Raw genomic sequence first — 12,452 nt, 5'->3', positions numbered from 1 at the left:
AAGAGTCTACAAAATTTATAGACTACTTTGCAAATTTGAATTAAACAAGACATCTTATTTCATTTGCATAGAACATTAGACAGAATTTTTCAAACAAATCTTGATTTGTTTCACAGTGATTCTAATAATCAAAGATTAATGTTGGGGGATTCAGCAATGATTCCAGTACCAGGAAAAACTCTACTTAAACCACAAGGCACCGTCAGCAGCGCAAAACAGTTACGAATAGATCAAAAAAAGTGAGTCATTCAAGACTTTTCAAAAAAAAAATTATTACTCTGTGGCACAGTGAAACAGTAGTTAGGTCACGTTTTTGATACAGGTCGATTCGAAGAAGTGTTCGAAGCGGATCAATAAAGTTAAAACAAACCTATGAACACCTAATGGAAAACGGCGATATTGGAGCAATAAATAGAGTCAGTTCGTCCAGAAGCAGGCCGCACGACTTAGATATCAAATTGTTACAGGCCAAAAGACAACAAGCAGAAATGCGGAGGTACGATATCCAGCTAATTGCAAAGTTCTCATACCTCTCTGGTCATCTTATATCCTAGTACTTACATCTCTATAAGTTTATGCATTTTCATAAAATTTTCCAAGAAATCAACGTGAGGATGACTTGAGAGAGAACCACCCTTTTTTTGATACTCCATTGTTTGCTGTGCCACGTGAGAGCAAATTCAGGAAAATATGTCAGCTGCTTGTTTACGCTAGATATGATGCACGCTTGAAAGACCCACTAACTGGAAAAGAAAGAAAAGTGCAATATAAAAGCCTGCAGTAAGTAGATGCGAAAACGTTGATTAAATTTTTTTGAACAATAACGAATTCAATTCAAAATATAGAATCGTGACTCCCACTACTTAAGCATATGTTTTTATTTACAGTAATTTTCTGGGCCTTGTAACGTACCTAGATTGGGTAATGATATGCGCAACAACATTGTCTTGCTTATCCATGATGTTTGAGACACCTAAGTATCGAGTGATGGAAGTTCCAGCCCTTCAAATAGCAGAATATGGCTTTGTAATATTTATGAGCTTTGAACTAGCATTAAAAATACTTGCTGATGGTCTTTTTTTCACTCCAAAAGCTTATATCAAGGACGTAGCTTCTGTATTGGACGTGTTTATATACGTGGTAAGCTTGTACATAATATTCATTATCGTATTCCATTGTACAAAAAGTATTCTTCCTCCACAGGTGAGCTTGGTCTTTCTTTGCTGGATGCCAAAAAGTGTTCCTCCTAATTCTGGTGCGCAACTACTGATGATATTGCGCTGTGTTCGGCCTTTGAGAATATTCACATTAGTTCCCCATATGAGAAAAGTTGTGTATGAGTTGTGCAGAGGCTTCAAAGAAATTTTACTGGTTAGTAGCTTATGAAATAATTTTTTTAAGAAATGTGGTCAGCGTTCCAGTCATCTTTAAACAGTAATTATATGCACATAAAAACACAAAATCTACTTCAAGGTATCTACGTTGCTGATCTTACTAATGTTTGTCTTCGCAAGCTATGGTGTGCAATTATATGGCGGTCGATTAGCTCGCTGCAATGATCCAACAATTTTGAGAAGAGAGGATTGTGTTGGTGTTTTCATGAGAAGAGTTTTTGTAACTAAAATGAAACTGCAGCCAGGAGATAACGAAAGCTATCCTTCTATACTGGTTCCTCGAGTTTGGTGAGCTCCAATTTCCAATCAAACTTTACACGTAGTCTATTTGGCTATTTCACTCCAAGACTCATTTGACTGAAGCAAAGGCCACAATTCTACATTTTTCTACTCAATTCAAAACTTATTACTTCCAGGGCGAATCCAAGGAGATTTAATTTTGACAATATTGGCGATGCCATGCTTGCGCTCTTTGAAGTACTCTCATTCAAAGGCTGGCTAGACGTTCGTGACGTTTTGATAAAAGCACTTGGACCAGTGAGTATCGTTCCTCTTACTCAAGTTGTTCATTCACATTTCAACAACGTTACAGTATTTCAATTCTATCATGTTTCAGGTTCATGCCATTTACATACACATATATATATTTCTTGGATGCATGATTGGACTGACTTTATTTGTCGGCGTTGTCATCGCTAATTACTCTGAGAACAAGGGTACAGCGTTATTGACTGTTGATCAAAGACGTTGGTAAGGATTTGCAGAGGAATATCAGTTACTGCAAATGTTCAATTTCATACAATATTGAATAACTGTGTTGAAATAATTGTACTACATTAGGTGTGACTTGAAGAAAAGATTGAAAATCGCTCAGCCACTGCATCTCCCTCCTAGGCCTGATGGAAAGAAGTTCCGGGCATTCATTTATGACATTACACAAAATATTTATTTCAAGAGGTTTATTGCTGTAATGGTGCTTATAAACAGCGGATTACTCTGTGTTTCTGTAAGTGTAACAATTTAGAATTGTTTTGGTTTTTGGTGAAGACGCATCAGTTTATCCAGAATCAAATGCTTAATTTTTAGTGGAGAAGTGAAGAGGAACACACAGAACCGTTAGCGACAGTGTCAACGATACTAACATTGGTATTTCTAGTCGAAGTTGTAATGAAAAATATAGCATTTACTCCCCGTGGTTATTGGCAATCTAGACGAAACAGATACGACCTGTTGGTCACGGTTGTCGGAGTGATTTGGATAATTATTCACTGGATGATCAAAGTAAGGAAATCAGGCGAAATAGAATTTGAACGTTTCACAGCTATTGTATCCTCATTGACATACGAATGAATTTCAATTTTAGAATGATTTGTCGTACTTCATCGGATTTATGGTCGTGATATTAAGATTTTTTACGATCACTGGAAAGCACACTACATTAAAAATGCTGATGTTGACCGTTGGTGTGTCAGTCTGCAAAAGCTTCTTCATCATATTCGGCATGTTTCTGCTTGTATTTTTTTATGCTCTCGCAGGAACTATTATTTTTGGAACAGTTAAGTACGGCGAAGGAATTGGAAGGTCAGTGCAGGCATTGTTACCTCGAAGTTACGGAGGATAGGAATAAAATTTTCTAAAGTGAAATCAAGAAGTATTCCTCCTACTTCCTCAGTGAAACGTATCCGATTCTCTTCTTTTTTGATACAATGAGGAGGCAGTATCTAATTGACCATAAATGATTTTCAGACGTGCCAATTTCGAATCTCCTGTAACCGGTGTTGCAATGCTGTTTCGAATAGTAACAGGAGAAGATTGGAATAAAATTATGCATGATTGCATGATTCAACCACCATATTGTACACCAGCTGCGAATTATTGGGAAACCGACTGTGGAAATTTTCATGCCTCGCTTATTTACTTTTGCACATTCTATGTGATAATAACGTATATTGTTCTGAACTTACTAGTGGGTATGTAGATATTATTATATTTTATTCTAAAGTCATTTTACCTTCACTGTTCTGTAAGTCCAAAAATTGAAAAACTTCAAATTATTTAAATTTATCCACTAAATCTCAATTACTTTTAGCTATCATCATGGAAAACTTCTCACTCTTCTATTCAAATGAAGAAGATGCATTACTGTCCTATGCAGACATCAGAAATTTCCAAAATACATGGAATGTTGTAGACATCCATCAAAGAGGTGTTATTCCAGTTAGGAGGGTAAGCAATGATCAATGTTCCTTTATCCAATACTGATTGTACTAATTTTCAACGAAATTGCAAGAACCATTCCATCAGTCCAGAATTCATGCACAGCACACTTAAAGATATTTCGTCCTTACAAAGTTGCGATTGTCAATTGAAAGATCTCTCTGATTATAATATTCATTTCAGGTTAAATTTATTTTACGATTGTTAAAAGGAAGATTGGAAACTGACCCACAGAAGGATAGGCTCTTGTTCAAGTACATGTGCTACGAATTAGAGAGGTTGCACAATGGAGAAGATGTAACGTTCCACGATGTGATAAAGTAGGCTCTGACTTACACAACGATTTATCGATACATATAAATTATTTACAAATAATTAATTATTTCTATTATCAGTATGCTGTCATACCGGTCAGTCGATATCAGAAAGGCTCTTCAATTGGAGGAACTTTTGGCACGTGAGGAATTTGAGTATATAATAGAAGAGGAAGTTGCAAAGCAAACGATACGAACCTGGTTGGAAGGATGTTTGAAAAAAATAAGAGCAGTTGGGGTAAATACGACTTGATTATAAATAACGAAACAAATATGATTTGCAGATTACGAGCAAATTGGAAAATGATAATTCGTTTCAGAAACAACAGAACAGTTTGCTTGCTGGTTTAAGGGCCACCAATGATGCACTAATGTCACTACAGGATCATGTTGAAGAAAAAAAAGAGAATACCGTGGATAGAGATGATGAGGCTGAAACGAAGGTTCGGACAATATTCAGTACAGTTCTAAATTACAGTAGAGAATTATTAGAGTCTAAAGATGAGGAGTTATTTTGGACTTTGATGAACATGCCCATTTTTCTCTGATTTGCCTCACTGTGGGTAAATCTGTACTCTTAGTGCAAGTACCATTTATTATAATAATCGAGAATAGAATGGAATCATGTGGGAGAAAATTTCACTTCGACAATATGAACTCAAATAGCATTTAGCTGTACTTACATAAAGTGGCAAAAACAAACTGACATCACGTTTTTTTAGGATGGTGACGGACTTAGGCATAGGAGTAAAAAACCAGTAGTACTTCCAAGGTCTGATAGTATTGGCAGTGGTTCTGGACGGAAATATCTTGCCCCAATGTTATCTGATCCTGCGACTGTAAGAACTGATAAAGATAAGATTGCTGCAGCGAAAAAACGAAACAATAGACCACCGTGTAAGTAGACTATAAAAATGAAAGTTTTGCTGAAAAGTGTGAATTCCGTATAACATTTCCGATATTTCAGCTGTGGTAAAAAATAATTTGCCACATGTCACCGAAGGACTTGAGCAAAATCGACAACCGAAAGATGTACAAAACAACAAAGCTATGATGCCTAAGGTATCAAGCATAATGGTAGAAGTACGAGACTGGTGGCATGAACAAGTCGCATACAGTACGCAGTCAAGCGACGAAGAATACTGACAGTTCATTGCATTATTCATCTTGCACTTACAAATTTCATTTATTTCAAAGACTCCAAAATGTTCTTTAACAGATAGTAGGCTTTATGCGGACATTTTTTAGTTCTGGGAATTGTTGAAAATCTCAACTATTGTCTGACTTTCAACTAATTAGAGAAGTAAATTCACTGGTGAGGGTGAGTGATAGCTAATTGATGCAGGTTCATAAGAATACTGATAAATGAAAGTTGTTCAACATAACAAGTAAGCGTCGATTACATTGAGATAATCCAAAAATTGAATCAATAATTTACTCCAGTACAGATAAATCTCACTTTAGAATTGACACATGTATAATTAAATATAATATTAATAATAATTAGGTAAACAATTTTATACGAAACGTTAGTAATAAAATAAAATAATAGGTCAGTGAAAGGATAAGATTGAAAGGGCAACTGTTAGTACAATGAGCAAAGGATACGATTCGAAGAAATTATTAAGCGATGGAAACGATCCGGCTCCTATTACGAGTTTAAGGCATTATCATGTGTTACTTAATACGTTGATTAGATATTATTGATGTTATTGTTGATAGTCGATTGGATACGAATTTGTAAGCAAATTAATTATCGTTTAAAAAAAAAGTCCTACCCATCTATACCCTTCATGTAGGAATATAGCTAAGGCACAGTTATTCCCTTAGGAATATTTTATTCCAACAGGCAATCGATTCCCCAGGAAAATGGGGAAGTAATCAAAGTTTCCTAGAGCTTTTACTTTTTTCCAAGCTTGTAATTAAACCCAGATTACCAGAGCACATGAAAATTAGATTTGAACCTAGCAGAAGTATCTACCAAACTCTTAGTATCACTTTGAAAACTCAAAGCATTTTTATGTTTAATAATAGTAGTATTATTTGAGCCTCTGTTATTCCTACTTGATCGCACACCTTCATTTACTACATTAGAACGAATTATCATTTCATGTTTTTAAAACAGGGAACTTTGATTGTGTTTCATCAATTTCGATATAATTGCCTGTTGAGATCATGTTACCTGATACAGAAGGGGCTAAACATATTTCAATTCGTACCGGGTAGTTAATCAAGGTTAATGAATAAAACAAAATCAGTAAAACGATGTAAACATTACATATACGTGATAATCTGGTAAATAAATCAAATGGTTTGGGTATGAATAAACTTTGGGAAAAGTCTTGTGTAACAGAAAGAAGTTTCGGAATGCAATGGGGGTAGAAAATACATAATTAGATAATATTGGATTAGTGCATATTATAAAAATATTCATATAATAGCTAAAAACGATTGTATGAGCTTGAAATTCAATGAGATACAGTAAGAGTATTGTATCCCTACACTATAGGTTAATTTTATATAAATATATATATATATGTGTGTGTGTATATATATATATATGTATGTATATAATATACATACGTAAATTAAAAAATATATTTACATGAAAATGGAATATGTAGAGATTTAAAGTATGTTCATGTTATTGTGATAAATGTTGATCATTGTTGCCTAGTTTATGTGCCAATGTGTTGTATTATGAAATTATACATAGAGCTGATCAATGTTACTGTTATTTCCAATCCCTTTTTTTTACTGCCAAACAACATGAAAAGACCTTCCAAAATTACATTTGTAAGCAAATGTCTTCTCTACTATATTCTTTACATACAACAGAACTCCTATAAATTCGAACCACTTAAATTCAACATCCCCTACTTTAGAGGGGGAAGTTGCTTCTGCTGATCTTGCCTCTTTTCAATGCAACTACTTTACTGCGCAATACATAGAGCATGCGCAGACAGCGACAGAGTATGTATTAGATGAATATTTTGATGGAGAGGGTAACCCATAAATTCTAATTCTTAAAATTCTCGACCCCGTAGCTTCAATTATATATGAGTTCTACTGTACAGTTATAGATTGACTTATCACAAAATCAAAAATACAAAAACAATTAGGAAAATGGAATAATTAATGTCTCATCTATAAAGCAAATAAATTCATGATGTTTCTATCTTTTTTATTTTAAATCGACATATTAGTTTCGTATAAAAACACTATATCTAATAGATGAAAATTACAAAAATAATTTTACATGAATCATTTTAAACCGGGTAAGAAGTTGGATCTATTCAACTGTAGTGAAACGACACAAAAAAAAAAAAAAAAACAAATAAAAAATAGCCATGTGACATTTACCTAGATCAGAAAAACTATGTTATCCGCCAGCATAATTTGGTTAGCATCTGTCATCTCTGTTACAGCAGCAGTAACTTCCGCCTTTGTGAAGTCTGGGGAATGTTGACTGTTCACGTATTCGTGTACCCTTGACAGAGGAAGTGACTGAGAACGCTCTTCGCGGAACAATCTTTGTAGAGCATTTCGAAAAATTTCCAACCTGTTCCAAAAACGGAAATGAAAAAAATTTCAATTAGATGCATAAGAAATATATGACAAGAAACTATCTTCGAAGAAATTTAAAAAAATCCAAGTAAAAACAATGAATTTCAAAATATTCATCTACGTCTATAAAAAATTCATAAGCCGTCAAAGATAATTTATTAGCTCGTCACATTGAGTTTAATCAAATTAAGTTTGTTAATCTTTCGTTACCTATTTTTGTCAATGGTGGCAGGACTCGTTTCTTCAACTTGTGCAGATTCAGTTGAAGAAATTGTTGTCACATTTGAACCATTTCGAGGAGCAGATTCAACTCTTACAATTTGTGAACGAGTTGTTCTTTGAATAGCTTCATCGATATGCGTTTCATCTTCACTATCGAATTCATACTCGTCGTAGCCATCCTCTCCAGGTTGTTTCTAAAACGTAATCCAAGTGTTAAAGTACACAATGAAATATGGAGCATTTCAAATTGTTAAAAACGACAACCTTTTCTCTTCTTGAGCGCTTTTTAGTTCTATCCTCTTCGTCTGCACTCTGTGTGCCATTTTCACTTGTATTTCTTCGTCGTTTCTTTTCCTTTTCCAGTACCTTCTTGAAATAGGCGAACTGAACCAGCTCTATTGCCGCATACGCGTCATCCACGGTAACGTCTTTTGAGAGTCTCGCTTTGGCATGTGCCGTTGAAAGACGAATGAGAGTTTCCAAAGCCCGAGCAGTTATGGGTTGTGTCTAAACGTAAGTCTCACAATTATTAAAGAAATTAAGCATTAAATCACCTCATTGATTTCTATAAATCGAGTAGCAAAATTTTTGACTAGATTTCATAATAAAACTATGGCTTTGATAACTTTACCCTTGCCACATCGGACTCAACAGTATCTTCTGATCTTAGACGAGAATACTCATTTGCGATCACTTCGCTCGCTTCTTCCGTAAGATTTGGTTTCATACACTTCGCTATGTGGATGTATTTTCTCATGAATTTAACACTGAGTATTTTATCACTAAAAATAATACATCAAGTTATAGGAAAATGTGATACTCTTTATCCAACTGTGACAAGTTGGATAGTACTGAGTTGGAAAAATTCTACCTTTTTGCACGAGATAATCCATGTAACAGAGGATCGTATTTCTCATATACCAACGTTTCTGTCTCCTCGTCATCTACTGTATCTGGATTCTTTGTACTGAGCAAATCAACATTGCTTCCCATTGGCAAAGCTTCGCCTTCTTTTTCTGTATGATTTCTGTACCGATGCATCCTTACGACATGATCGCTTATCATGTGGTCTTGATCCGAATCAATCAGATCCAACATTACAAATAAAAGATCAAATCGAGAGAGCAGCGAATCTTGTAGCCCAATATTTTCCATTGGTGTTTTATATTGGTCATACTGAAAATTTGTTGCCAGGTTTGTTAGTCAGTGCGACTGTGAGACACACATTTTTTTTAATTCAATTGGAAGAAAATTACATCTTTTGAAGACACTGCTCAGACATTTAGCTCCAGGTTAATTAATGAGTAAGTTTTAACAGTTTATTTAAGACTTAAAATTTTTTGAAATCTTAATTGAAAAGTTCAATAATGCATACTTACTCGACCATATACAGGATTAGCGGCAGCTAATACAGAACAGCGTGCATTTAAACTGGCATGTATTCCAGCTTTGGCTATAGTAACTCTTCCTTGTTCCATGACTTCGTGTATGGCAGTCCTGTCCATATCAGACATTTTATCAAACTCGTCAATGCAAACAACGCCACGATCAGCTAATACCATCGCACCAGCCTCGAGCCTTCTTTCTCCTGTCTCTTGATCAGTTGTAACAGCCGCTGTGAGACCAACTCCTGAAGAGCCCCTACCAGTTGTAGGAACTGCTCGGGGAGCGGTACACAAAACATACCGCAAGAGTTGAGACTTAGCAACAGAGGGATCACCGATAAGCAGAATGTTAATATCTCTGAAAAATGTTAGCCCTTCTTAATTGTGTTTTCCAATATATTACAAAAAAAAAAAAAATGTTACTTGAAAACTATTTAGATCTCAAAACGTTATGAAATTACCCTCTTAATCTTGTTCCATTGGGTAAAATTTTCTCAACTCCACCAAGTAACAGACATAGAATAGCTTTCTTAATGTATTCGTGTCCATGTATCGATGGAGCTAAAGATTTGCTCAACAGTTCAAAAATGTTATTCACGTGATTTTTCTTGGCCATTTTTTTGCACATTGTAAGATCAGCTCGAGATATTTTGAGATTGGCATCCTTGTTCAACTGAGAAATGTTGTTCGCAATAAGAATAGTCCTGGAAGATTGTAACAAACGATAATATCATTAATTGAGATGATCTCATACTTAAGAGTCAGATATAAAAAAAACTTTCCAGCTGGAATGAAGCAACAAAACACGAATTTGCTACTGTCTCACACCTGAATGTTCCAGATGTAAATCCTCCTTGTTTGCCAGGAAGACATCTGTAGTTTCCAACTACTTGGACCCTGTCTCCAGGCTTGCATAAGTCTACTAAGTCATTATCGCAGATTACATCCACACTGCGAGGCAACTGTCCCGCCGGTGCTTTCTCAGGCATTTCCTGGATTGACAAAGTCTGATGATCCTTGTAACTCGATAATCCGTATTCAGTTTCGAGCGCATTGCCATCATCGTCCTAATCAGTCACATTATTATACTTTTTAACACCTCAAATTAATATATAATCAATAAATTGCTCTAGCAGAGGTCAAGAACCAAGTTCTGTTAAATATTATGAAACCATCAACAATGTATATTTCTGTGTTTCATTACCTGAGTTGGATAAACATTGGCACTTGGGAATGGATCAAAAGAAGTAAGATCTGTGTACTGTCTTTCGGTGGCAACCTTTGTCGCTCGGCAATAATGAACGCTTCTGACAACCTTGGGTCTCACCAAAGAGCCTTCAAATGGTAGATAAAAATAAATTAACAACACTGTTATTTTCGATCACATTCTATTGATTTTCTTAGGCCACTACATAGGTTTATCCTTCAACTTACATTTCGTAACAATACCCTCAACGCACACTAAATTGCCAAGAAATCTTGATGTCAAAGTTCGAGGCGTCGTATGTTTGGTACCAAAGCTGCCCTCAAACGCAATGAACAAATCTGGATGGTTCTTACAGTATGACGGATCGATTGTTTCAACATACTGCTTCAATGCAGTTTGGAAGGCCAATTGTTCCTCAAAAGAGTTGCTTAGCAAACTAAACGCCAACGAATTTATTAGTTAATATACACATACAGGGAGGTTTTAATTTTGGAAAGAGTATTAAATCCAAAGTCTCACAGATAATTTCAAAATCAACCCAATTCACGTGATATAGATTTTGTGTGTTTCTATCATCTCAGTAGCAGAAAGTTGAACTCATAAGACGTTCAGTAGTATACAATCTACAATTTCGATATTCTTCTACAAATGGTCAAGGAGATACAGCTTGGGCAGAGTTAACGACAGTGAACATTGCCATTTTTATGAAATCTCCTGTTATTGAAGTGATTGCTATATCTGAGTATGCATGTGTTTATGAAATTTACATATGTATAATACAGCTCTAATATACATAAATCACTTAATTAGAAGACGTTTTGAACTGACTCTTCACATTCCGATTACCAATAATGCCAACATTTAAACATTGAGAAATTCATTAAAAAAATGTGTTATACATGTTCTCAATTATCCAATGTAGTTTACAGTGAAATAATTGTTTTTGGCGTTTCTATACTCAATTATGAACAAGAACATACTCAGATATATTTTCATTTGATGCAAAACAAAGGAAATGGCATGGTTTCTATTAAATCGCAATTTTAAATTCATAGAATTCATGCCATTCCTTTATTTCTGCATGGAAATGGCATGGTTTCTATTAAATCGCAATTTTAAATTCATAGAATTCATGCCATTCCTTTATTTCTGCGTCGAATAAAAATGTATTGGAATGTTTTAGTTAAGAATTATGTATAGAATGGGGCTGTTAAGCCCATGTTCACGTTCGAGACACACGAACTTCAATATTTGGAGATGTATACGTCAATGTCAAAATCGACTAGGACACCTTCTTAAAAAATAACATGGCCTGAATTTTTTCCGTTTGTGAAGTCAGTGGCAGTTCTGGATATAATTTAATGTATACTGAGATAGAATACACGGTATATTAGAAACTACATAATTGTTATAAAAAAAATTTTACTGCACAATTTGTTAACATCAGTGGCTAACTATCTATTCTCCGAGGGTGGAGGAATTACCACTTCAAGTGGAGTAATCGTATCTAAGTTCAGTGTATAAGATTAAGTGACTACAGACTGCTCTAGGTAGATAGCCAAAGGGATTGTTTTGAAACTCGTACCAAGGGCAGAGATCCACATGAAATTACGTCAGATTATTAACTATGTTACGACATGCAGTTATTCACATGCCTTTTTTTTTGACATTGCTTTCATGAGATCCGAATAAACTTCAAGATACCACCCATGGCTAGCTGACTTTCGGCGTCGTTGCTAAAAAGACAACAGTCAACTTGGTGAAACTAACCTCGCCGCTCTGCTTGGACGTTTTTTCCTTAAATCGTTGACGTTCACAACGAGTCGGTGTTTTTTCTCATCGATCATTGCTTTAACTAAATCTGTGTATCTCCCCTGATCTTCCTGGAAATATGAAAAAATGTCATCGGGTTATGATTATGGTTAGGAGTTGCCGGTGGAGGGTGAATTTTCATTTCAGATTTACATACCTGATCATCTAGGAAATCCACATACTCTCGCACCATGTTTTGAATTTTCTGCTCTATCATGGGATCCGCCATCATTCGTATTATGCGATACTTCCTGATAAATAATACGCGTCAAATCTTTCCGAGAAATATCAAGTATCAAATATATTACAAACGTAAACACTTAACGCGGCGAGG

At 35.2% G+C, this 12,452-nt stretch overlaps 2 protein-coding genes across 5 annotated transcripts in view; one reads left to right on the top strand and one right to left on the bottom strand.

The window, feature by feature from the left end:
- na (sodium leak channel non-selective protein na) overlaps positions 1-6,660 on the top strand; it is an 11,713-nt gene extending 5,053 nt beyond the window's left edge. For all 4 annotated transcript variants that reach the window (XM_046609737.2, XM_046609740.2, XM_046609739.2 and 1 more), the window contains 18 exons: positions 117-239; positions 323-496; positions 601-780; positions 888-1,140; positions 1,204-1,371; positions 1,474-1,682; positions 1,811-1,931; positions 2,011-2,144; positions 2,235-2,400; positions 2,481-2,675; positions 2,758-2,975; positions 3,141-3,364; positions 3,484-3,620; positions 3,795-3,931; positions 4,007-4,163; positions 4,246-4,368; positions 4,648-4,822; positions 4,893-6,660. In XM_046609737.2, coding sequence (XP_046465693.1) covers positions 117-239; positions 323-496; positions 601-780; positions 888-1,140; positions 1,204-1,371; positions 1,474-1,682; positions 1,811-1,931; positions 2,011-2,144; positions 2,235-2,400; positions 2,481-2,675; positions 2,758-2,975; positions 3,141-3,364; positions 3,484-3,620; positions 3,795-3,931; positions 4,007-4,163; positions 4,246-4,368; positions 4,648-4,822; positions 4,893-5,071 — 3,073 coding nt within the window. In that variant the 3' untranslated portion in view covers positions 5,072-6,660. The remainder of the gene's footprint in view (positions 1-116; positions 240-322; positions 497-600; positions 781-887; positions 1,141-1,203; positions 1,372-1,473; positions 1,683-1,810; positions 1,932-2,010; positions 2,145-2,234; positions 2,401-2,480; positions 2,676-2,757; positions 2,976-3,140; positions 3,365-3,483; positions 3,621-3,794; positions 3,932-4,006; positions 4,164-4,245; positions 4,369-4,647; positions 4,823-4,892) is intronic.
- Mcm3 (minichromosome maintenance 3) lies at positions 5,776-12,452 on the bottom strand. The gene is made up of 12 exons (XM_046609755.2): positions 12,276-12,452; positions 12,077-12,189; positions 10,534-10,742; positions 10,304-10,434; positions 9,928-10,166; positions 9,561-9,803; positions 9,094-9,457; positions 8,586-8,890; positions 8,346-8,496; positions 7,979-8,221; positions 7,703-7,908; positions 5,776-7,487 (listed from the first exon to the last, which is right to left on the bottom strand). Exons 1-12 carry the CDS (start codon positions 12,348-12,350, stop codon positions 7,289-7,291), a joined length of 2,478 nt encoding a protein of 825 aa, XP_046465711.1. The 5' UTR covers positions 12,351-12,452; the 3' UTR covers positions 5,776-7,288.

This window comes from Neodiprion pinetum, chromosome 2 (genome assembly GCF_021155775.2).
Source record: "Neodiprion pinetum isolate iyNeoPine1 chromosome 2, iyNeoPine1.2, whole genome shotgun sequence".
In the NCBI taxonomy this organism is placed as follows: Eukaryota; Metazoa; Arthropoda; class Insecta; order Hymenoptera; family Diprionidae; genus Neodiprion; species Neodiprion pinetum.
Note: the sequence above shows the minus strand (reverse complement) of the source record. Positions and strands in the feature narration are given on the sequence as shown.